A 21843-nucleotide genomic window follows, 5' to 3' on the forward strand; every position below is an offset into this window, starting at 1 on the left:
TGGCAGGGCTGGTGTTGGAAGCCTCTCTCGTGCACCCCAAACGCGGCACACATCGGGGCGCTGCCCTTCCGAACGGGCGTTTGGAACGCGCTGGACCCTGCTGGTGACCGTGTTAGGATCCTGCACGAGTAGAATTAACCGGGGTTGTTTCCTCCCTTTCGTTTGCTGCCCGGCAAGCTGTTATTTAAATTGCCAATTACACCTTTCTCTTCTTCCCATTGGCATCGGCTGTGCTCAGCTGCTGCTTTGTTTTGCTGCCCCGAGCGAGTTAAGGTCCGGATCTCCAGTGGCTGGGATGGCCGCGGAGACCGGTGACGTGCAGCCGGATGGAATTGAGGGCTGGCACGAAAAACACGTGTAATCTCCATTAAAATAGCGTCGTCTGCGAAGTCACTCCCTTGTGAGCTCAAACCTGCTGTGCAGGCTTGCTTCCAGCCTCCTTGCCCAGGGCTGGGTGCCCACCACGGGTGCGTGCCATTGAGCACGGGGTCTCGCTCAGCCCCTCGGGGGGCAGGAAGGGCGGGGAGGGATGAGGTGGGCAGCGCCGCTCTTCTATCGCGTGTTTAAAGCAGAGGTAACGCGGGTTGTCTTAGTCTGTTCTCCCTTTCCTGCAGAGTCCCAGCCACGTGTGCTTGGCACAGCCCCTGGCGCAGCCCCGCTTTGCTGTTTTTCCCTTCCGAGCATTTTGTGACCTTTGCAGGCTTCTCTGCCAGTTTCTTGCCTACCAAAAAAAACAACCTCTCCACCGCTAGAGCAAAACAGCACCATTTGTGTTTAAACTAAATGGCTTCAAGGTGTTCCCAATTATGGTTTTTAGGGTGGAATTTCTGACTTGTGGGTGGAACAGATTTGGTTTAAAGGGCGAGTTCATAGCATCCTCCTGAGCTCCTGCAGCCTTACTTGTGTTTTTCTCCGGTTGGAATCGGGCAGCAGTGCAGTTACGGTAATGCCTCAGTCACTGTGCAAGTAGCCGCGTAAACATCTTCCCAAAACGGCTCCTTTCAGCCTGCTGGTGATGAAAGCTTGGTTTGGAAGGGCTGCACAGATTTTCATTCCTCATTCAGGGCCATGTGAGCTCAGGTAATTAAGGTCACTTTACATCAATTGGAGAAACTTGAGCGTTGGGTTGGCGCGTCGGTGCAGCTCACAAAGCATTTGGAACATCTGAGAAATGTTTTTATGGAACTGGCAGGTTGGGAGAGGTTTGGGGAAATCTTTCCAAAGCCGAGGACGCGGCTCTGAAGGCTGCGAGGCTCGAGGCGGGCTGGGGGCTCGCGGCGGCCGATCTCACCGACACGCACGCCGGCGGTGAACCGCCGACGCAGCACGTGCTGCTGCTCTCTTGCTGGGTCGGCACAAACAGTGGGATCCCGGCGGGTCTGGGATCAGGCACTGCTGCTCCTCTGCTCTTGGATCCCCCTTGGTTTCGTTGTGTTTCTGTACGGCTTCATCAGAGGCCGGGCAGCTTCTGGCCACGCAGAAGCCGAACTTTCCCTAGGTTTCGCCTCCGATGTCCACTGGATCAGGATTGTACTCGAGGTCCTGAAGATCTGAGGGATTTAAGAAAAGCCTTCAGGCTTGGCGTAAGGCCCAGAAACCCAAGTTCCTAGTTTGCAAAGTAAAGTGAAGGTGATTAGCTGGAGTCTCTCGTTGCCACCGTCTGGGTGGCCTGGTTTCCTTTTGCAAAACGCCTGCTTGGGGTGAGGGGGAAGGCGAAGTTCCTGCTGCTCTCGTGACGCTGCCGATGCTCCTGCGCTGCTGAACTGCGGGCAGAGGGGAGGCTCCGGCACGAGGCACAAGTGGTTTTGTTTTGCCGACCCCTCTGAAAGGAGAGGGAAAACTTGTCTGTGCCTTAACGCTCGCTTGATCCCTGCTGGTGTGTTCCGCAGCACAAGCAAAACGTCACCAAAGCCTCTAGCGCGGGCAGGGTACAGCTGCCGCAGCACTTCTCTCTCTGTAGTCTCTCTGCACATCTGACAGACCAAATTCCGTGGACTTTTCAAGGCAGAATTGCCCATTGCAGCGTTTTCCAAAGGGAGGCAGCTGGCTGAAATCATCATCTTCCCCAGCGCGTCCAGGAGGGCTTCGCGCCGGCAGCCGCTCCGGTTAGGGGCTGACATGAAACTCGGGTCTCTCCAGTTTCCTGGGTTTTGCCCCATTTTTTGTCTGCATCCCCACACCAAGAAGAAGAGGGATGTGCTCAGGAATCTGTGAGAGGGCAGCTGCAATACCTGAAAGCGCCCAAAATGTCCCTGGTAAATCGGCGTCGCTAAAATGACAGCTTTGCCTCCCGTGCAGCCTCGGTGCTGCTCTCGCCATCTGTCTGGGTGCGCGTTGATGGGGGGCAGCGTACAAAACGCACGGTTTGCTGGCAGAGAGGCAAGCTATAGAGATGTAAAACAGGCCCTAACTTCAAAGCTGGAACGAAGACAGCAGAACGTGAGAGCGTCTTGAAGCTGTGCCTGTCAGCGCCGAATGACGTGCGCTGCGTGACAGCGCGAGCGCGGCCCGGGTGGGACCCAGACGTAAGGCAAAGGGGGTCCCGTGGGGCCTGACGGGCGCTGGTTGTCTGTGGGCTCAGAGAGCACCTGTCGGGATAATTCTCGTGTTTGTAAGGACTGTTTGTTCGGTGATCGGGGCTGAAATCTGGAAGAGCAGCCATTTATTCATTTATTCTTCATTTATTACTTTTTTTTTTTTCTCCTGTAATGCTAACTTGTGCTACAAGATAATTTTTTCTAGGGGATGCAGATTGTGCTGCGTTTGATTTTTCTAGTAACGCTTTATAAAACCTCTGCTTGGGAGAAGCTGAAATGTTAATTCTTTAAAGATGCTCTTCTGATACGTGTGCTATTTTTAATCCCAGAATGCTTCCTCTCAGACCGGCATCTCTTGGGGTTTAAATTCATTTGGATGGAAGAAAAATGATGACATGGTCTTTCTCCACCTCGGTCTCCGAGGGCTGGATGTTTGTTTTCCTTTCGGTGCTATGCAGGAGTCACCGGTGGATTAACTATCTGGGACGCTTCGCCGAGAGCGAGGCTTCCAGACCGGTAATGCCAGGAAATGCTTATTAAAGCAAATGAGAAGCTGAAGGAGCGAACACCCTGAAATTGCTACGTGATTTTTGTGGCTCCTTCGCTGACCAGCCCCGGCATTGCTCGGGTCTAACTGCGGTCTTTGCTGCAGGGAGCCTCGGAGCCCTGATGGACGTGGGGCTGTGTCTGTACAGTGAAACCACCACCGTGCACGGGCAGGCAGTCGTGTTTGTTAGCCAGCAACGCCCGGCTCCGTTTCACTCAAATGCAGTGAACTCGGTTGCCCGTTGTGTGCCAGCTCCAGAGGTGGGCAATACAGGCTGCTATTAAATCGAGGAGCCTCCCGAGATGAGCCGCTGACGGAGTGCGCTGCTTGGCAGGACTCTGTCCGCTGCTGAGAGCCTGGTTTGGGAGGAAACTGCTCTCGTGTTGGTGGGATGGCGCTGCAGAGATTGAGGGCTCCTAACCGATCTCGGGGAGGACAAACGGCTTCTCCAACTCCCAGGACTGAAAACCCAAAGGGTAATTTTATTCTGAGTGTTTCCTCTTTTTTTTCTAAACTGAAAGCCGGGAGTAGGAGAAGGCTGGGAATGACCAGCATGCAGAGCAAAACGTCACCTGGAGAGATGAGGTGGGTTTTTTGCAGCGTCTGATAAAAACAGACCTTAAATGCAAATTTTCTCTGAGGTGGGGTGAAAAACTACTGAATTTGTAACAACGCGGGGCTCTCCAAGGGCTGTGGGAGGAAAGGATGAGATGTGCCTGAATGGCAGCTGCTCGTCTAAAGGAAAAACGAAGAGATTACAGGCAGAAGTGGCAAGTGCTGCCTCTTAATTTGTGTTTTCTATTAGAGCTTCTGCTTTGGGTTGCTCTGACTTGCCAAGACAACGGTCTACATATGTCCTTTGCCTTAGGGTTGGCCTTTAAGTTCTGGCAAAACCGATGCACCCGTTTCAGCAAAGAGCAACTGGAGAAGCGTTGTCCCTGCCCGGAGCGTCAGAGCCCTTCAAGCTCGGTCATGGCCATCGTCGAACGGCCTCGCGATGCCCGCAGGCTGGCGCTGCTTCGTCAGAGCTGCCTTTGGCTCTTCCCACGGACATCCAGCAGCTCCGAGCCTTTCAACTGCCCTTTTGCCGTGCTTTGTGCAAATAACTCGTGGAAGTCTCACCGACGACACTGAAGGAGCCCTGCTGCCTGGTGGTCCTGAGCCTCCTGGCCTGCGAGAAGATTGCTGGGTTGGGAGGTGGGGAAGGAAAAGATTGACCGGTGGGGCTTCTTATCTAGTGTTTTACCTTCCCCACTGAGAGCCGTTCGGGAGCTGTCGGCCAGCATCACTGCCCGTTTCTTTTTCTTCCTCCCACCCCACAACACACACCGCTGCCATAGAACTCGGCTCCTGCAGAAGGTCTCCGCCAGCTGAGCTGGGAGCGGGAACCCAAACCTCCCCAATGTGCTGTAGGGTCCATGTGTGATGTTTGCTCGGCTGACTTCTCGGTTTCTCCCCAAACCCGGGAGCAGACTGTGCTGTCCCAGCTTCCTTCAGGTCGGTGGCAGCGTCTGTGTGGCTGATGCTGTCTCGTGGTGGTAAGGTTCAGGTGCACGGCTTCGTTTCAGGCTTTACTGAAGTCTTGGCAAGCAGTTTTAAAGCTCCAGAAAAGACTTTTCTTATAAAACGAAGCACCGTGTAGTTCAGAAGTGGTGGACTTTGGTTCACTCAATGCTGCTGTCTTCAATTACTGTTTTCCATACCTATTCCCCATAGGGGAGCCCCAGTTTTCTCCTGTACCAGGCAGAAGCTGAGTGAAGCCCCGAGATGGTCTCAGCATCGACTTGTTCATGGTTCAGGACCGTTTCAGGACCTGCGAGACACGAAGTTCTTCCCAGTTGCACCTCAGACTTGTGCCTGCTGAACGTGGTCATCTCAGCGCGTGTGCACGAGCCACGCAGCCGGCCTGGGCTCTCCAAAGATGCGCTCGTCTCCGCAGCCCGATGCTCTCCGCTTCTACCTTCGTGTGTTCAGTGAGCTCCCACTGCAGCGGGGCTGCTCCAAAACCCGCATTTTGAGAGCTGGGAGGCTCTGGAAAGCCAGCAAAAGGGCCAAGCCCGCCTTCACCCCGTAACGCTCTGCTATCGCCCCCGTCCTAGAAGCCACGCGGTCGCTTCAGAAGGACCTTGCCCACTCCTGTGTCCTGCGGAAGGGCAGGACACGCACGGGAAGCGCGACACCCGCCCGTGACACGGCTCTCAGCAGTGGCCGTGCCCTCCGTGCCGGTGCCAAACGGTGCCGCTGCGTGCCGAGGGGCTCGTGGCAGAGCGCGCGGCAGCCTCTGGGAAAACCGTGCTGGCAACGTGAGGTGCCCTCGGCCCTTCGGGAGGCTGGGGTAGCCACGGCCTCAGCTCGGCCCTCGGTGCTCCTTCGCGTTTTGCTCTTTTGCACCTTCAGTTCGGACGCGTGCCTGTGCTTAGGGTGGAAGAGTCTTGTCCTCAAATGAGGAAATAAATGGCTGGAGCTGCTCATCGTTACACAGCAGCAAGTGCCTGGCTTGGCCTCCAAGTGCAGATGCTCCTGGCTGGGCTGGAGAAGCTGCTTCCCTGCCCTAGGTTGTGAGCCAGCTGCAGACCCGTGCCAGGAGGAGCCTCTTGTCCACGTTGTGCTTCCCGGTGTCGGAGGAGGCTGTCCCCGATCGGCAGCATAACGCGACGGCCACATCCCTGTAGCCCAGCGTAGGCAGCAGGTTTTCTTCTAGCCTTCTAGGCCCGTCTCACCTATTCGTATTTATGCCAAGCTCTAGAAGTCTTTTTGAAAAGCTTTGTTGATTTTTATTTTCTTTCAGGTTACTTATTTTCAGCTAATAGCTGAGTCACTGGCTGCCACGCTACGGCCAGGCTCCCAGGGAGAGAAGAGGCTGGTTGCTGAAACTTTGAGTTACGGATTTTGGCAGCACACTTAATCTTTAGAGCTTGTTCTGCCGTGGCTTGTTTTGTTCCATCTGTTCAGGTGCCTGTGTTAGAGCAGAGCGGGAGCATCAGACCAAAACACTCCGGTCACAGAGAGCGCAAGTGGCCTTAACAAGGTGGGAAGAGAACGCGGTGGTGGTGAGCAGCAGTTAAATTCATTTTTAACCTGCAGTCCCCCACACCTTGCGGCAGCAGTTTTCTCCCTGGAGGTCTTCCCTCGGCATCACGGCGTGGGGACATGGTCTGACGGAGCTGCTGCTGTCTGCAAGGTTTGCTCGCAGCCGCCGGAGGTGAGGACCAGAGCGTTGGCGCCTCCTCGGTCTGGGGCTGTTGGCCGTCCGGGATCCACCTGGAGGAAAGGATTTGCGGGGTCTGGGATGGGTTAAGCAGAGCTTGCCCTACAGGGCAGGCAGGCCTCGGGGCTGCTGGTGGGCTTGGGTGCGTTGTGTGAAGCCACGTAGAGAGGGTGGGGAGCAGCGGAACGCCAGCCAGACCTGGCCTTCAGCCACACGCGAGTCGGCGTCGTCAGTGTTGTGCGAGGCCAAGAAATCTGATCGCTCGGTGCCTGACGGGCTCAGATGAGACCTGCACGCAGCCCGAGGCCTTGGAATTTCTCCTTGTTACAGCAGTAAAAGCTTAGGTTTGTACAGACGCAGAGACCTGGAGTGAAGACGCGCCACCAGTCCCCTGTTCCTATCGCGTCTGTTTAACTGCGGGTTTTTCACGGAACCATCTAGGTTGGAAGAGACCTCCAAGGTCCTTGTCAACTCGGAAGTTGTATCTGTTATCCCCGCCGGGGGGGCGTGCTGTCGTGGGGCTGCGTCCCCCACCGAGCTCGAAAAGCAGTCAGGTCCGCAGCCGCGACCTGACACTTCTGCCTTTGAAACCTGGGTCTGAAACAGGCAGAAATTGCAGGCGTCTCCCATTTCCTCTCCCACCCAGACCTTGTCCTCGGCACCGCAGCACCGAATCCCTCGGGCTGCGTGGCCCTTGCAGCGCCCGTGGCCGCCGGCAGCGCGCGGGGAAGGAGGGCTCGCTCCACCTGGTGCCAGCGGCCTCGCAGGACTTTATTCCAGTGACGCACGCTGTGCGCAACCCCGTTCTGAAATCCCCTTTTAGTCTTTGGAGTTCGAGCACCTCAGGAAAATCTCTGTCAAGTGACATTAGCGGGAGTGGAATTAAACCTGAGAGGATTTAGCCGAGCAGCTTTGGCTACAGAGTAAATCAGGAAATAGCCCGCTCCTTACAACTCCAGGTGCGTCTTCAGGACGGCTCGCGAAGGGTGGCCCTCGGGCAGCTGTGTTCCCTCTGGCCAGGGGTGCCTGTGTTTTCGGGGTTTGCTCCTGGTTGAGGCGCTGAGCTCCCACAGCCGTAGAGCTGCGCTTTTCGTGTAACTTCTGCGTGTCCTGGTCTTGGGGCGGGCGGTTATTGGGAACCTTCAGGCAGGTTTCTTTACTCGCTGTGACTGTATTAATGGACTTCAGCACCTCTTCTAAAAGGTCTGAAAATGGGACATGTGGGGAGGGAGGATACCTTTCTTAATTTAGCCTGGCAATAATTCTCAGCAGTAAACGAGCAACGGGACGAAGCTCTGTCAAGTAACGCGGACAGGGAGATGCTGTGAAGTGGTGCAAGCAATGAACAGCATGGGAGGGATTCCCAGCTCGGAGCACTGACGCTTCCCTGCAGACCCTTTGTGAGAAAGGGCTGAGGGCTAAGATGGGGGACAGAGTGCTGTTGTCTCCTGTAACTCCAATTCCTGAGCTCTCTGTGTCTGCTGGGCTGCTTCTACCAGCAGCTCGAGCGGCTCCTTTGGCGTGCCAGTGCCTCCGAGACCCCTGGAGCTCCGCCAGAGGGACGCTCGGAGAAGCAGCAGCGTAAAGGTGAGGGGGCCTTGCCCTCTCGGGGGCAACGTCCTGTGCTGAGCACCAGGTGAAGGAGTTCAGGATGGGCTCCGGTGGGGTTCGCCTCCTCAGGCACCAGCCCTGCGGGTGTCTGGTGGAAACGGCGAGGGGCAGGAGGAGCTCGCGAGGCCGGGCGGCAGAGTGGAGCCCCAGCAGCGCTGGTCCTGGCCTCGGGGGGTGCTGAGGTCCGGTGTCAAGCCTCGTGCAGCAGAAACAACACAACGTGCCACGCCGCGAGCCCTCTGTGCTGGGTGCAATAGCTGCTCTTGGGATCAGCGTGTAGCCTCGGGTCAGTCAGCTCGTGCTTCTTCCCCTTGCTAGCTGCATCTGGAGGGCAGCGCGACGGGGGCTGCGGCTCGGTGTCCTGTCCCGGCACAGGTGGGGCACTGCCTGCGTCTGAGCTGGTCAACCCCGCGTCTGGGCAGGAGCCTGCAGGCAGGGTGATGGTGCTCAGGGGACAGGGGTGAGCGCTGGACTGAGCCCTTGCAGCAAGCTGCCTTGTGCTCCTGTGGCCTGGGTGGGGAAATGGCTCTCCTGGGCCTTGTGGCTGTAGAAAACCCCGTCTAAAGCAGCAAAGGGTGGTTGGTGATGGCCGCACGGGGACGAGCACTACATTCAGGTCCCTGTTTTTGTGCTGCAGCACAGCTTGGGAGGACATCAGGAGAGAGGTTGTGCCTCCTCTTGCCTTTTCACTCCGAGTTACGGCTCCGCTGCCAGCTGGGACCTGCAGGGCTCGTCCTGCCCCAAGCCGAGGCCGGGGCCCCTGGGTGCCATAGCTCTCCTGAGCGACCCTGAGGAACGTGGCTTCAAAGTCCGTCGGCCTTCAATGGCCTCGCTCTAAATTGGCGTCGTGGTTTCGAGGCGGCGCTGCTGGGTGTCGGGGGTGCAGAGAGCTGGCTCCGTCCTGGGTGCGCTTCCCGGCGCGCTGCTTGCTGTCTGTAATTAATCCTAATCAAGCTTTGCTCCGGATTCAGGCAGGCAGACTCAGACTTGAAGGCCGCAATAAGGAGCGGAGCCGGGGGCTAGGAAGAGGCTGGCGTCCCCGCCGCAGCTGCCGGGTGCCGACCTTGGGCACGTCTCGCCTGCTGCCCCGCGGGGAGGGCGCCCGGACGTGCCGGGCAGCGTGTTTTGCTCGCTCCTCCTGCGACCGGCGGCGTGGAAGGCGGCAGGAACGCCGCGTTCAGATAAGGCTGCACCTTTCCCACCCAGCAGATGCGAGCCCGAGCGTCCCACTGGATTGCATAATTACAGCGTGGAGCCGAGCGGCTGCAGCCTTTCCCGCTGCGGGGTGTCAGCTGTTGTGTGCGCGCTCCTCCTGATTAGGTTTTTGTTTTGCTTTGTTGTCAGATGTGTCACACGGTTCGGGGTAGGCGCTCGGAAATGGCACTCTTTTCTGCGTGCAGCTGATCTGAGACAAGGAAACAAATCAGTTCCTTTTAAATTTCATTTCCCCTGTCTTGTCCTGCTCGTTCCCCGCTGTAATTGGGCTTCCCTGCTGCAAGCGCTTTTTGGTTAGTTGTCAAGGGAACGTTTTAGCCAGGCGTGTCCTGGCTCAGCACTCCGCATCCCGAGGAGCCGATCCCATCCGGCACCCGGGCAGGAGCGCGCTACCTCCCGCTTGCGCCCTGCCTCCTGCTCCGGGGTAAACGGGTTATTTCCGAGGCAGGAGGAGTTTCTGCATAAAAACTTTTATTAAAGAGAAAAGCGGGGGCTGGATGCCTTTGCTGACGCTCCGCAGGCTGGGGGCTTCTTGCAGCCCCCCTGGCTCGGGCGCTCGAGGAGCTCAGCAATGGAAATGCCCGGGGAGGGAGGCAGGGAGCGCGCCGCGTGTGCCGCCTCAGTGCCCCGAGGCCCCGTCCTGCCTCCCCAGAACATTAAGCTCTCTCCCTTAATTTGTACAGGCCATGCTGTTCCTTTCCCCGACGAGTTTGTGCTCAAGTAAACGAGACAAAGGGCACGGGAAAAGCGTGGGGCACAGCGTTGGTGCGGCAGAGCACGGTGTGTGACCGCTGGCATCCTTCCCCCCCCAGCGGGGCTGGGTCCAGGGGGCTCCAAACAGCAAAGGGAGGTGTGGGGCTGGCGTGGGAGGTGTGGGGAGGTGCAGGACACCGGCCCTGGGTATCGAGGAGGGATTAGATGGGATTGCTGATCTCCGGCTTTCAATGCTGGCCCAGTGTGAATGCTGCTGTGTGTGCCAGCGTTTCAGCTCCCTGCGAAGAACTGTTGGGCTTTGGATGGGGTCTAAACCATCCCGAGGGATGTGGATGTGTCGGGGCAGGGTCTTCCCTTCTCGGAGGGATGGAGAGCCTCACCCGAGCACCGGGCTGGGGTCTCCCCAGGGTGTCGGGATGGCGTGTCCGGCTGGTGCGAGACCAGTGCTAGTTCTTGTAGGTCCTCCCAAAAATCCTTCATGCAGTCTGCAAGTGCACCAGAGAGAAAAAAGGGATTCATTTTTGGTGTCAAAGCTTGTGTTGCTTTTCTAAAGCTCCTATAGACTCCATATAACAAGCGGAATTGATCTCAGCTTGCTTCATTTTCCTTTTTATCGCTCCAAGCTCTCCAGCAGCACCCTGGGCACTGCTGGCTCTGAAGAGCAGCCGCCTACAGCTCCTTCTGAGAAGAGACGCTGCATCGGAGGGGAAGAAGCCCCCACAACTCCTCTCAGCATCGTGGCTCGCTCGATGCTCCTCACGCTAACCGACCGGTGCTGTCACGTGGGGAGGCAGTGTGTTCGAGGACCAAAAGCAGGTCATGCCGGGTGCCTGGGGAGGGCAGGCTGTAAGCAGCTGCCTTCTCGGGGTGGCTGCGGAGCCCTGCTGCTGCTCCTGGCGTTTCTCCTCCACCCTGCTCATTGCCCTGGTCCCGAGCGCTGCTCGCCGGGACCCGGAGCCGCGCAGTTCGGGTGCGAGAAGTTGAGGGGCTGCTCCCCGCTGGCCGGGCTGCCCTTCCACGCCGCCCTGGCTGGCTGCGTGCCGGTTCCGGCGCCGCTCTCAGCCGTGTCGAGTTTTCTGGCATCTTCTCCGAGTCGCTTTTTTGTTTCCTGAACTTCGTTTTCTCAGCGGTTCCTTATGGAGAGTAGCAGCTGTCTCTCTTGATGGATGTGTTTTGCTTCCAGCCTGTCTCTCCATATTTCTCCCGCAACACATCTGCTCCACGTGCACAGCCTTCGCCTTGCACAGCTCGTGCCCTAGCCTGCGCCCTGCAGGACGCGAGGGCCAGCCCGATCCGACGATAAATCCTCGCACCCTGCCGCCAGCCTTCCCCTCCTCTTGTCCAAGCGGGTTGCTCAGGTGGGTCGTGCCCTCTTGCTCTTCGTCAGATGAGTGTGAAATCGGACCCAGACCTCCGTCGACGTTTGGGGGGCTCTCCAGAATCTCCCGGCTTCCAGCTGAAGAGCTGACGTGGTGTTTGTGTTCCTGATGTGGTTTTGGTTGCAGTCACTGTGTGTATCTCCCAGGAAACAATTGAAGCTTTTATTAAAGATGCAGCAGCATCTCCGCCTGGGCAGAGGAGTCCAGATGATGCCAGCAGCTATTCGAATCTGCTTCCGCTGCTTCCCCAGTGCATCCTAAAGCATTAAATATTTATAAGTTATAAATGATTGTGTGATTATGCATATGCCTTACAAAGAAGTCTTCTCCGTCAGGTCTTACATAAGAGCTTTGCTTGGATGTTTGTAAACTTTCTTAAGAAACTCTTTTTCAGTGGTTGGAATCATCAGATTTAGCTGGTTTTGAGAGATCCCAGTGACTGTTTACTTGGCTTTATTTTTTAATTTATTCTCTGCACGTGAGTCAAACTTGAAACCCATGTTTTTACCTTAAACTCAGTATAGGTCATGGGCAGCAAGGACGAGATTTTCTGGTTTTCGGGAAGCTTTGCTTTTAAGCCTGAAGGATCGGTGATTTTTCAACTTTCTGACTTCGGGCATCACTTGTGTGTCCCGGCTGGCAGCATCTGGAGAGGCTGGGGGAGCTGCAGGAGCCGCTGTGCTCCCGGCCCCTCGCTGCTGAGGGCGACGAAGCTGGTGGAGATACACGAGGCCCCTGCCCGCCCATCGTGCGCCGCTTACTGGGAGCGAGTGGTCAAGCGGACGTAAACGGGGGCGAGGGGCCCAAAAATGCCTGAACGACAATTTTGTTGACACAACACGTTGCATAAGAGGAGGAACGGGTTGTCTAATCGTGTGGAGGCTCAAGCTCCTCTGGAGGGGTCGAGCTAAATCCAGAGAAATCAGAGCGTGGGGGCACGGAGGGGTTTGGGGAGTCCCCTCCCTGCCCGCGCTGTGTGAGCGCCCTGCTGGGATGGACGAGCCAGCTGCGGCCGTGGACAGAGGCGTAAGGAAAAAAACAGACGTTAAATCAGATGGGAACCGCCGAGTGTTACAGCTGAAGCTCTGAGGCTCCGGAGCAGCATGCCGATCTGCATCGGGTCGAACAGAAGCGGTGTGTGGATGAGAAGAGGAGCTGAAGGCAGCAGGGCGGGCGTGCGTGAAGCACCATGCAGCCCAGCGCCCAGAGCTGCGCTTCCATCCCAGGCTTCTCGTTCCGGAGCCGGTCCTCACACTCCTGAATGCCCCCTTGTTAAGCTGCACCAAATCGGATAAGAATCATTTCAATTAGCTTGCTAAGTATTGAAACTTCCCCCAGCAGAGCTCCGGTGCCCCGCAGACCCGAGCGCCAGCTCTCGTGGCTGTGTATAACCCCGAAGCTGGAGCTAAATCAGTTTTTGCAAGGCCATCTGTCAGCTTGTTTGAGATGAGCACAGCCGAGCACCGTGTGCTGAGTACCCAGTGGAAGATTTTTTCATTTTCTGCTTAGACGGGTTGATTTCATAAAGCTGATTTTTTCTCTTTGGAGAGGTTTTGCTGGTGATGCCCTTGGCCACCTGAAGTGCCGTTTCTCCTGACGATCCCCGGCTCTCGCCCCAGCACCCTCCCTGCGAGCACGCCGCCGGTGTTGATTCCACACTTGGTACGTGTACAGCAGCAGACACTTAAAAGCTGAGAATGAAAGCAGCTTGTGGTAATTATCACAAAATTAAAGATAATCTCCTGCTCTGGAATTGTGACAAAGCGCAGAAAAGAGATTACTGCGGCTCGTCAGCAGCGCGGGGCGGTCGGAGAGCGGCCGCAGCCGGGTGAGCGGAGCAGCCTGCGCCGTTCCCGGCCGTTGCAGGGCTCAGCGGGGAGCTCTCAGTGCCCTGGCTCCCCTGCCCTTTGCTGGGCTTCGTGTTGAATGACCTTAAAATCGTTTGTCCTAGGCCAAAGAACTAACTTCCAGCTCAGGACCCAAGCGTGTGTTGATCGGGTGCAGCGTCTGAGCTGGCGATGCCCGGCAGCAGCGATGCTCCGAGCTGAGCCGCGGTGTGGTCCCAGGGGTGATGGGAGGTTTCATCACCGGAGAGACAAAAGCAGGCAAAGCCTGGGGTCAGGGGGCTCGCATTGCTGGGGGCTCGCATTGCTGACTGCTCAAAACACCCCGTGGACGTGCCCTGTTTGCATCGGGGCGTCCCCGGTTTGCCCAGGCCCATGAGATAACCTCAGCGCTTCTGCCTGAGAGCGATTCCATCTCCCTTGTGACTGCCAAGGGTTTTTGTTGGTTTTATTCTGCTTCCCACTCAAAATGTTTCCTGGAATATAACGAATCGCTGTTCTCATCTGCAGAGCAGCGTGCTCTGCTGTGCCTGACTTCTTGCTCAGGTTCCTTTGGAAGCAAGCCCTGAAGCGTCTCCGCTTGCGTTTTAGGAGGGTGAGCGGTTGCCCCGGTTAAACCATCCTCAATCCTCTTTGGCCAGCTGGGGAGATGCTGAAGTAGCAGAACCTTGGGCTGGTTCCTCCAGGGCTCTCCCTGCTCTCCAGCCTGAAGGACCAGACACCTCCCACTGCCCCCAGCTCGTGCAGATATTCCTCGAGCTGGAGGGCTCGATGCTGACAGGCGCTTGTGTAATCCACCCCTCGCCCTCGATTGGGGAACAGCCGAGGGCTCAGGAAGAGCCCCGCTTCTTCACGGCCACAGCTCCCGAGTTTTGCTCCCCGGCCTCTCGCGAAACGAAGCCCTCGCTGAAGGACTGCAGGTTGCACAACCCTCCTGGGCGGGCAGCTCCTCGCCTTCCTCGGCAGCTCCAGGCCCTCGCTCCTGTTCCTGAGGGGCCTGGGCCGGAGTTGCAGGACCCGTGCGTGGCTTCGCCGCTTCCTCCCCGGTCACCAAACGCCTCGCAGCGCTCGCACACCGCGGCTGGCGCAGGGGAGCAGAAGCTGGCCTCGTGTCGGAGGAGGGCTGTGGCTTGGTGCTTCCAGCTCTGGTCGCGTACCTGGAAGCTTCAGGCAAAACGCTGATTTTTTGCTGTTCGCTGTAATGGAGAAGTGGTGGCTTCTCCCAAAGGCAGGGGTAGAAATAAATGATGGATTTGATTTTGTGATGTATTTGGGCCTCACGTTCTATAAATAGGTTCAATTATCGATACGCTTTGTCAAGTGCCTTCTGAGTGGCTGGAAAGCAGCTCCGTAAGCGTCTGGGCCGCTGTGCGTAACCGCCTGCGGTCCTGCGGTGTGGCGCGGGCCTGTTGCTTGCAGTGCAGCAGGGATTAGGAAGAACTCTGTGCTGAAACCTCGAGGAAAAAATATTGCTAGGAAAAATGGTGCACCTTTGTGCTTCTATAAATTGGGCGAACCCAATAACTTCAGGCTCCTGCGCTACTGAAATTGAAAACTGAGCAAAAGCAGCTGCTTTAAAGGCTTTCCAGCTTGCTTGAAGGAACAAAGCGTTAGGTTATTGTCTGAGTAGTTTTAATCTCATGTGACTACTTTTACTAATGCTCTCCCTTGTTCTCCTCAGGTCTGGCACCAAAGAAAGCAGCCATCACTGAGGTGAGATGCTCTCGAAAATCCTGTGCTGAGAAATGAGAACACAGAGCTCTTGAGAATGCCTCCGCATGACTTTTTTGAACAAGGCCGGGTTTTAAAATACATTTAAGTTTACTGAAAATTTGATATTGATAAGGTTATTTGGGAGACAAAGTTAATGGCAGCTCTCTGGTGTCTGTGTGTTGGTGTGACCACAGCCACAGAGAAATGGGAAGGGATTTTGCCCTCCCTGTAGCCATTTGGGGCTGTGGCTCCGTGATGTCTGCATGTGAGTGGCTGGATCTGGCTGGGGACACTTCTTCCGTACCAGCACCTGGAGCTCCTCCTGTCTCCAGGTGGAGACTCCACGTCCTGGGCGCCTCCAGGGCTCTGCGTTGGGTCTCATCCCCTTCTGGGAGGGGGCAAGGCGGCTGTAAAATAGGGAGCCCCGAGACGGGAGTATCTTGAGGGACTGATCTTCTGCACGTAATCCAGGTCTCAGGTTGCTGAATCACTGGTACCTTCTGGAGCAAAACTCTTCACAGTTGGCAGCAGGGAAGCTGGTGGGAGGATCTGTGCCTGAAAGCTGTTCCCTGAAGCCCACACTTGTGGTTTAGGGCACCGTGTTCAAATGGTTTTTGTTTTATCTGATTTTCTGACATATCCCTTCATATTTCTCACCTGAGATGCTGAACGTTAGTAGACGTGAATAGAAAACTCTTCCCATAAGCTGCCAGGAATGTGGCACTTAATTCTTTTTGACTCCCCAGAAATATGCATAGTAGAAAACACAAACCCTGTAAAAGTGAATTGCTTTTTTCAACACGCAGATAGCCCCCCTTTTTCTTGCCCTGGAAACGCAGTACAAGTAGAGCGAGGGACTGCGGAAGAGACTTCAGTTGCTGATTTTCGTACAGAGGTGGTCTCCTAACCAGTGCCCACCTCTGTTAATTCTTTGAGGATGGTGATGAGCCACGAGGAGAGGTAGGACAGCGCAGCTTGGGCTTGCGTGCAATAGGATGCAGCTCCCTGGTTCGAAGCTGCAAGGAAATCTTTGCTGCTGATCACACCTCTTTGGAGAAGGAGTGTTTGGATGCGAGCTCGGCTGTGCTAAATGTTTAAAACAGAGTAGGAAGTGCGGTTCTGAAGGAGAAATCAGGCTGCCCCTTAGTTCCAGAAGTACAGGCAGCCTGACCAGAAATAGCTGCAAGCTCCTGATTAGAAGCTAAAACACAAAGAGCTTCTGTAGTCTGAACAAAATTATACGCTGTCTGCCGTAGCCATCAGTTCTGAGAGATGACTGTGTGCAGCGCTTAGAGAGAGAGCGATATAATGTTGTCGCTTGGGAAATGACCTTGGGTCTCGCTGCACACTGCTTGAAGTGCATCCAAGGCCTGGCTGTTCTGTAGTGTAACAAAACCCCAAAAGTCTGGTGCTCGCCGACCATCGCAGCTATCTGATGGGCTCTGCGGTGCTGGGGCAGCAGGCGGGACGCTGCCCCGTGGCACAGCATACGAGTCCCAGCCCTGGGGCTGCGTGAGGAGCTGTGTCCAGCTTCACCAAACGTGGTCACATCAGGTGGTTAAAAGGGTACAGCTGCCATCTGCTCCCTCCTGGATCAGCAAAAAAAGGCCTGGATGGACTCAGAAGTAGAGGAGGAGATGGGGTAGGAGTAGATTTGTTCTCCCTCTGAAGTGCTGGCAGCCCTACAGTGTTTCTACAGACTCTGCAAAACTTCAGGAAGAGCTGTTTTTGCAGTTCACCCTGTGTGGGCTTGTCCTTTGAACTGTTAACAGATGAGATCTTGCTTAAATGGATTATCTCCGTGTGAACACAGGAGTGGGGTTGCGTTATCCACGTTATCCGTCTTTTATTTCTCAAGTCAAGTGTGAGGCGTTGGTATGAAACCTGAGGGCATGGGATTTTTAAAAATAAGCCTCTCGCAGTTTGATTTAATATATCCCTCTTTTTAATCGATGAGAAACCAAAGTCAAGCAACCGGGGAATCCTGGCAGCTGGGAGGCAACGCTGACCTTTCCTGGCTCAGGATCTTTGCCGAGGCTCTGCCCCATTAGTACTGAGGGTGTCGGATGGAGCGGCTGGGTATTCTCACCCCTCCTGTCTTGAAGGATGAATAAATAATTCAGACAGCCTTGTTAAAAGCTTGCCAGTGCCAATTACACCCGTTTGCAGACTTCCCACAGTGGTAGCGATCGCTCCATCCTTTATGATGGTGGTGATGTGGTCCGGCCTGTGCTGTTCTGCCTGTTCGTGTCAGCCAGGTCAGCTGCTCTGCTGGCAAGTCACCGTGCCCTTTCGTTGCAGGGACCATCGCTTCCAGGACAGCCTGGCCAAGGAAAGAAGATAGGTCATCGAGGCGTTGATGCTTCTGGTGAAACCACTTACAAAAAGGTTTGGTTTTGGGGTGTGGGAGGGCGGTAGCTATGTCAGTGGTTAGGCTGCGAAGTTGGGGCCAGGAGTAGAAATGGCACAGCTGAGCTTACCTGGTTTAGTTTGTTAATAGCTACCAATCTGATTTCGGTTTTATGCAGCACCCTTGTACTGTGTAGTCTTGAGAACTACAGACCTTCTGAATCCATCTATTCAGAAGTCAACTGAACTTGTTTAGCAGTGTATGCTGCTCAGGATGACCCAATGGAAGTTATAGACATGGCAGTATTGTAATACAGGGAATATTTTTGTTCTAATCTCCTGGGAAGTGCTCACTGACAGCTCTTTCCTTTCTGCCAGACCACTTCATCCACTCTGAAGGGGGCCATCCAGCTGGGGATTGGATATACTGTCGGCAATCTGAGCTCCAAGCCGGAGAGAGATGTCCTGATGCAGGACTTCTACGTGGTGGAGAGCATTTTTTTCCCAAGGTAAAGGAGACAGGGAAACAAAATGAACGGATGAGTTATTTCTTTTCCTCTCACTGATTTTTCAAGAGAGCTTCCATCTGTCTTTAGATCACAGAGATGGATGCTCTGAATGTTTTAAATATGCATCTATTTCATACAAACATAGCAGTGGGAAGTGTTAGATTCCGCAGAACACTGACTTGCAAGGAAGCACAATGTAAGGTACAGTGCTGTATGGCTGGGTTTGTTAGTCTTGCTGTGTGCTATTCTTTCTACCTGTCTGTAGAATTTTTATCTCAAACACGGTATAATTTCAAGGGGGAAGCTCGTTCTGGGAGCTCTTTAACTCTCTTTAACAAATCTCATGAAAGCTGTGTTCTCTGTCTAAATGCATTCAGCTTGACAAGCGGCTGTTCCTTGCATTCTTTGGAAATAGGTTTTGGCAGATAATTTAAAACCGACTTTCCTGTTGTTCTGCCACAGAAGAAAGGTGTTTTGTTTTGGGTGGTGTTTTTTTTTTCCTCATTCCTAAGAGGTCTTTTTGCAAGGCTCAATTTAGTGTACAGCAGCCTTGATGTGGCCGTACCTATCTGTCGAATGGTAATACAAAGGCTCGCTCATCTGTAATGTCTGTTTTGTGCAGTGAAGGAAGTAATCTTACCCCGGCTCACCATTACGCTGACTTCAGGTTCAAAACCTATGCACCAGTGGCTTTTCGGTACTTCCGAGAGCTCTTTGGGATTCGTCCAGATGATTATTTGGTATGGATATATTTTTCTGTCTTATTTGAGTATTATCTGTCTTATTTGTCCTATTTTATTTGAGATGATCTGGAGCAGTACAGTAAATCTGCCCCTGAATCAAGGCTATCAGCTCATCTTGTCTAAAAGGGACAGAGAAGAGCCAAGGAATCTCTCTGATCCCAGCAAGGAGTGGGAACAGGCTGTGGCTTTAGGGGTTCTGTTTTGGAGGAGATGCAGTGACCGTCCCAGTAAGAGCAGCACGACTCAGCCAAAACCTTCGTTTGCTCAGAGGTAGCTGTTAGCTCACACTGGAGGGAAAGGAAGTGATCTGCTTTAAGTGTGTGCTGCTAAGCTGTGTTACGGGGTTCCCTCTCTGTTGCTGGTGGTGACAATAACTTGCTGTGTTTACAAGCAAAAGGGGTTTGTGTTCGGCTGGGTGCAACCCTGTAATGTCCCCTGGGGCTCTGAGGACAAAGACAGGAATTTGTCCTTGTGTACTCACTTGAGAACTATGCGAATGTAGTTACGTTAATCATCTTATGAAGACGGAATAAAACACGGCTTGTTCTTGTGCTCAGAAAGCTCCTTGGAGCTGTTTTTTAAACCATCTAGTAATACAAGCTGGTGGGGCTTGGAGTGCACTGGGGTTGAATTTGGTCCCCTTGCATGTTTGTGACACCCCGTTCTTTAAACAGGACACTTGTTGAACTGGGAAGCAGAACACATTCAAATAAGCGCACACCCCCCCCTTCTGATAGCCATTTTTTTTCTGACTTCAGCAGTAGGCAGGGGTAAACCATAGCTGAAAACATACAAGAAGAAACAAGTCTGTGCCCTTGCACGGCTTGACGGTAACAGCGCTCCCCATCTGTGCCATCTGAGATAATGCTGGCTGATTTGATGAGTGGCTCAAAAGCTGGGTGAGGCACAGAGCCTGCCTCAGTTGCAAAGGTCACAGCTCTGATTTGTTGCTTCTGTTTCCCCTGATTCTCTCTTGCCTGCCACAGCAGCAAATGCCTTTAATTATGCATGAGATAATTAACTTGATAAAGTCTTGGATCATTAATCTGCGCAGTGCTGAAAGCTGTTTTCAGTGTGTAATGATGAGCATTTAATTCATTGCTCTGATTATGGCCCTTACGTACCCCTACCTTCCTCTCCCCATCTTACCTCTTGCTGTGGCAGCTCTGACATGAGCTGCCCTGAACCTGCTCAGCCTACGCAGATACCCTGGGGTTGGTCCCTCGCTGCAAAGTGCACGTCCACACTTACGCTTTCCATTTTTTTGCAGCTGCTAGGCATGTCCTCAGTTGAGGACCTGCTGTTTGCATCCTGGTATCTAGCAATGTCCTCCCGATGCAGTACCCCCTGCTGTTCTTAGCACTGATCCCTCTCTTCTTGTTTGGACACCTGGTCTCATCCTTTTCATGTGTTTCCAACAGAGTGGGGGTGAGATGTGGCTGTAAAACACATCTGTAGCAGGGGAGCACGAGGGCAGAGGAGGCTGCTGAGAGCAGCCAGTGCATCGTGTTCCCTCCAGCACGGAGATACGCGGTGCCCTGAGCAGACTGTCATGTCTCTTAAAATCCTATCTTTCTGTCTGCGCTTGCAGTAATGTGCTGAAAGAAGCCTAAATGTGGTACACACGTACATGCACAATGGGAAGAGATGTCATTATGAAGCCTGGATGTTACTGAAAGCAGAAGATTAGCTTGATTCTGAACAGTTGGGATGCTCTGAACTGTAATCTCACTCTCTAATTGTAAATTGTCCATCAGCTTTGCTGCTTAGACCTAGCCTATAATGAAAATAATTCCCTTTAAAGCTTTGCTACCCCTTAATCTCACAGCGAGGCAGTGTGCTAGGGAAAGCCCTCAAGGGCCTAGAGCTCAGTGTGCAATGAGCTGGGGCTAAAAACGTCATCATTTTTTTTTGTTTTTCCCTTTTCCTCCCTAGTATTCATTATGTAACGAGCCTCTGATAGAGCTGTCAAACCCTGGTGCCAGTGGCTCTCTCTTCTATGTCACCAGCGATGATGAATTCATCATAAAAACTGTGATGCACAAGGAAGCTGAATTCCTCCAGAAGCTCCTTCCTGGCTACTACATGGTGCGTATCACCCAGCTCCTCGGACCTGCGTTTGTAGTGGCAGCTTTTTTCTCCCAGGTGCTGCACAGGGCACGTCACCCACCCCAGTTTCTTGAGGCCTGCCCACCCTGTGCCACCGACAACATCAAAAGTCACAAAAGCCAGTCCCAGAAGCACAAATCCTGCCAATTATTTGCAAGCTCTGTAGGTAAATTTGGTGTGGGGGGGAGGTGATTGCGAGCTTGTCGACAGGTTTTGGCCTGAAAATGGTTTCCCAGACGTGTAAGGGTGCCCTTTTCCCAGCACTAGCTCTTTCTTCTTCGCTTGGCACCGTGCCTCTGCCTCTGCCTGGCTTTGAGGATGGTTGTTGACTGCAGTAATGCAACCATCTTGGTTTTACGGGGTAACCACTGCTGCCCCAGCTGTGTCCCACACGTGCTGTTGAGCAGTTACTCCGAAGGCAGCTGTCAGTCGCCGTGGCTCCCGCTGGCTGCGGTACCAAGCTCAGGAATCTTGCAGCACCCAGAGAGGCGTATAAACCAGGAGCTGCCTCCCTGCACAACTGTGCTGAAGGATCCAGCTTGATACCTAAGGGCGCTGAAATTCCCTGAGGAGCACCCAGGGATTTGTTTGCCATGGAGGTGCCGAGGAGAAGGTCGTGTTTATGGCAGGTGATGGTAATGCTGCCCCATCTGTGTGCATGTTGCAGTGGGTTTGATTTGTGCGTTTGTACACTCTTCTTTCTGAAAAGACTTGTCTCGCTCTGCGCATTGGGGCAAACTTGCTAGAACGATGCAGGGTCTGGGTTGTTGTGTGTATCTGGCAGCCAGTTGCTTGATTTTGGAAGTGGCAGTGAAGTTCCTGGAGAGGATGAGCGTTTTTGGAAAGCGTTGCTGTTGTCTGATGTACAAAATAAATGGGAATGGAGCTGCGCTGCGGTCCTGAGTTCTGCAGTTGTCCTGGCTGGCCACCAGGTTAAAGAATTACGCTGAGGTACCTGTCTGTGCGGAGGGACGTGCTGCTTGTAGCGTTCACACCTCTGTGGTTACTGTGGTGCTAACACACGATCTCTCCGCTGTTCTTGGGAAACCCGTCCAGTGTGAAAGGACTGGATGAAAAGGGAAGCAGAGGGGTCTTACCTGAGTTACTTTAAAGCTGGGCAAGTGCTGTTTGCATTCGGTCTCGGCTCCTTCTGTTGCTTTTAGCTTGCGCTGTGCTGAACAGCACGCTCACAAGGAGGGCTCGCTTGTGAGTCCAGCTAGGTGAGATGAGATGTGGGGCGTGAAATTGTAATGCAGTTGTGCTTCTTCCATCTGTCAGAGAATCTGTCAGGCCCGTCCTTCCCGTCACAGCGTGCAGAGATGTTCTGTTTCCTTCCCAAATTTCTTCCCAAAGCTGAACAAGCAG

The 21843-nt window shown here is 54.2% G+C and overlaps 1 protein-coding gene across 7 annotated transcripts in view; it reads left to right on the top strand.

Annotated features, from left to right (window-relative positions):
- PIP5K1C (phosphatidylinositol-4-phosphate 5-kinase type 1 gamma) overlaps window positions 1–21843 on the top strand; it is a 42306-nt gene that overhangs the window by 6161 nt on the left and 14302 nt on the right. For 6 of the 7 annotated variants that reach the window (XM_066983987.1, XM_066983981.1, XM_066983984.1 and 3 more), the window contains exons 2-6: window positions 14737–14768; window positions 17070–17156; window positions 17496–17626; window positions 18249–18366; window positions 20305–20457. In XM_066983987.1, the coding sequence (XP_066840088.1) occupies window positions 14737–14768; window positions 17070–17156; window positions 17496–17626; window positions 18249–18366; window positions 20305–20457 (521 nt within the window). Of the gene's footprint in view, window positions 1–10484; window positions 12874–14736; window positions 14769–17069; window positions 17157–17495; window positions 17627–18248; window positions 18367–20304; window positions 20458–21843 lie in introns of those variants that run through there. The other variant, XM_066983986.1, reaches the window with a different exon arrangement.

The sequence above is a fragment of the Anser cygnoides genome, chromosome 27, assembly GCF_040182565.1.
Source record: "Anser cygnoides isolate HZ-2024a breed goose chromosome 27, Taihu_goose_T2T_genome, whole genome shotgun sequence".
NCBI lineage: Eukaryota > Metazoa > Chordata > Aves > Anseriformes > Anatidae > Anser > Anser cygnoides.